The sequence below is a fragment of the Limulus polyphemus genome, unplaced genomic scaffold, assembly GCF_000517525.1.
Source record: "Limulus polyphemus unplaced genomic scaffold, Limulus_polyphemus-2.1.2 Scaffold3347, whole genome shotgun sequence".
Classification (NCBI taxonomy): Eukaryota; Metazoa; Arthropoda; class Merostomata; order Xiphosura; family Limulidae; genus Limulus; species Limulus polyphemus.
Window position 1 is genome coordinate 69,010 of NW_013668957.1, and position 2,854 is coordinate 71,863.

At 31.9% G+C, this 2,854-nt stretch overlaps 1 protein-coding gene across 1 annotated transcript in view; it reads right to left on the minus strand.

Annotated features, from left to right (window-relative positions):
- LOC111088218 overlaps window positions 1-2,854 on the minus strand; it is a gene marked incomplete at its 5' end in the record, with an annotated part of 76,923 nt that overhangs the window by 8,399 nt on the left and 65,670 nt on the right. Inside the window, one exon of the mRNA XM_022397628.1 lies at window positions 1,526-1,586. Coding sequence (XP_022253336.1) covers window positions 1,526-1,586 — 61 coding nt within the window. The remainder of the gene's footprint in view (window positions 1-1,525; window positions 1,587-2,854) is intronic.

Consider the following 2,854-nt stretch of genomic DNA (forward strand, 5'->3'; position numbering starts at 1 on the left):
CAACCTACATAATATAAGGACAGAAGCCATATAAAAACACTACAGAAACCAAGAAGAAAGGAGTACAATAAAGAGTAATGTAACTGACACAACAAGTCCTAACAACAGGGAAACAAAGTAAGGAGGGATAGAGCAAAAGAAATGGAACAGGCCAAACAGAGAAGGAAATGAACATCTACATAAGTGCATCTGAAGCATAAACAAGTGCTTCAGACAAAAGGCAGAACTAAAAAAGGGAATACAGGGAGTTAGAGTGAGAGAGAAAAAGATGAAAACATGAAAGTGGAAGACCAGAACAGGAAATAGAAGGCAAGAGATCCAATTCCCAAGCTGGCCAAATGTGTACCAATGAGAGGGAATCAGGAAAGGAAGAAAGACTCAAAACAGGCCAAAAGTCACAAACATAAAGGAGACAAGACATTTGGTGCATTAGAAGAGAGCTAGTAGAAAATGAAAACAGTATATACCCTAAGAGCAAGCAAGGAGAAAAAAATAAAATAAATTCCAAGAAATGTGAACCAAAATTGAAAAACATATTTGTTGTTTTCTGATTTAGAGGCTACTTCAAATAAAGAGGTTTGTTTTTTATTAATCAAGTTTAAAATCAGAGGATAAGTCAGAGGGAAGGTTACCTTTATAAACAGGCCACATCCTGTAAAGAAGCAACAAACGTATATAGGCTATACTTTTATGCTAAAATGGGCTCAAAATACACACGTGACATAGTTATCTAGAATATTCAGCCTAATAACCAGCCTAATAAAAATAATAATGAAAAATTAGTAATTAGATAACTAAAACTTGTGGTCATATAGGATAATAAATATAATGATGCAAAAACATTAATATTATGAGAAGCAACTGACAGAACACTATCATTTAAAATTACTAATCTGCTGATAACTAATAAATTATATTATCAAACAAGTATGTTTTACCTAGCACAAAAAATTAGTAAATATACTTTAAACAGAAACTAAACATTTACAAGGGTCAATTGAGTGCTTAAACTTAGATTTTTTCTTTTTATTTCATTTGTTGAACATCCCCTGTTTCTTTCCAAAAAGGTTGACTAAAATAATCTCAAATTTTTATTAGAGTAAATTGTAGTCGATTTGTTTTGTTACATATCTATTTGTGCAAAGATTTCTACCAAAAATGTAACATGAAATGAAAATAAGGTTTGGTTAACATTTGTGACATTGGTTTCAGTAATTTATTATCCTCAAATTAACTGTCATGAAAGAATTTCTGGGTATTTAGTCATAAAACCTATCAAAGAGGCATGATAATCTTAACAGTATATATGTGCATTGAGCTATTAGGCTACCAACCTTTTCCAAATCTACCATTACATTTATACAAAGATGAATGATTAATTTAATTGAACAAGTGGTAAGTTACTAAATCCTTTAATACCAGAACAAGAATGAATGTCAACTGTTATTACTATCCAAATTAGACAAATAATAATAATCTTAATTTTTTTTAACAGATGCCAAACAACACAATTTAAACTTCTTACCTTTGATATCTTTTAAAGCAATATAGTCAGTATTCTGACTCTTTTTAACTGTGATGGTGACCTAAAGAAACATTTTTAATTATAAATAATTTTTGTAATTTGACACACACATATTCAAATATATTTTAAAATATGTTTATTTAGTACTTTCAAAATAGATGCTAAAGACATATTATGTGTGTTTGTCTTATGTAAAGCATAAGAACAAAGAGTTGAAAAACATTTTATAATAATAACTACCAATCAGAAATCAATTCCAGGTAATTTAATTCAAAATGATAAGTTTTGTTTAATATTGTTTTGCTTAAGTCTATATGTAGTAATAAATACAAACTTCAATGAAACAGTTTCATTCTCCTTGCAGGCTTTAGAGCATAATTATGGTATATAAGGAAAGTAGCTTCCTAAGCTCATTTCAGTAATCCAAATATATATATATGTGCAAAAGGTGGTATATGGTAGAAAAACTTCTTAAAACACATTAAATGTGAAATTTGATATGCATATTTAATTGCTTAAATATATCATAAGGGTAAAATATAAAAGTTAACATTTTACTAATCTGAAAATGTATTTCCAATAGATACTTACCTCTACACACAGAATAGATATCTCACTGGTGTATCTACCTAAAAGATGTGCATGCCACTAGCCTGGAGCTAACTCCCACCTAAGATTCGTGTGTTTAGCTTGATCTGCACTGGTGGAAGATGACATCAACATGCAACAATAGCTCTCCACCAATAGGAGGGAGACACAACCTCTATGTGCAGTAACTCCCTTTATGCACTTGCACTCTCAATAACTTCATTCTCAGAAGATGCAAGAAGAAATTGCACCAGAAATGGTTGAGTGGGAATGTGTGAGGAAGTATCTATTGAAAATACATTTTCAGGTTAGGAATATATTAAATTCTGAGACAATACCTTACCTCTTCACACAAAATAACTAAATCCCATGTTCAATTGGTGAAGGGGTGGATGCAAATTTAAACTAAGATAAGTTCCCTTCAAAAAATATCCAAACAGAAAGCCCAAGGAGTGTTACACCCAATGACAGGGGCTCCATAAGGAACACCTGTGGGAGAACACATCTCAACCATGGTATATTGTTTGCCCAGAATATAAATATTGACCGTCAAATGAGCCCCAAGTGTTGCAGAAATGGGCAGAATAAGAACATTGCCATCCAAACACTATAATGACACCATACTTTTTATCATATTGTACAAAGACCAACCAATAAGAAACTCTCTAAAGCCCATCACCCCAGTGGCTAGGAACTGGTAAGTGGCAAGGGTATCTCGTGTTCCACTTGACAAGAAGGGAA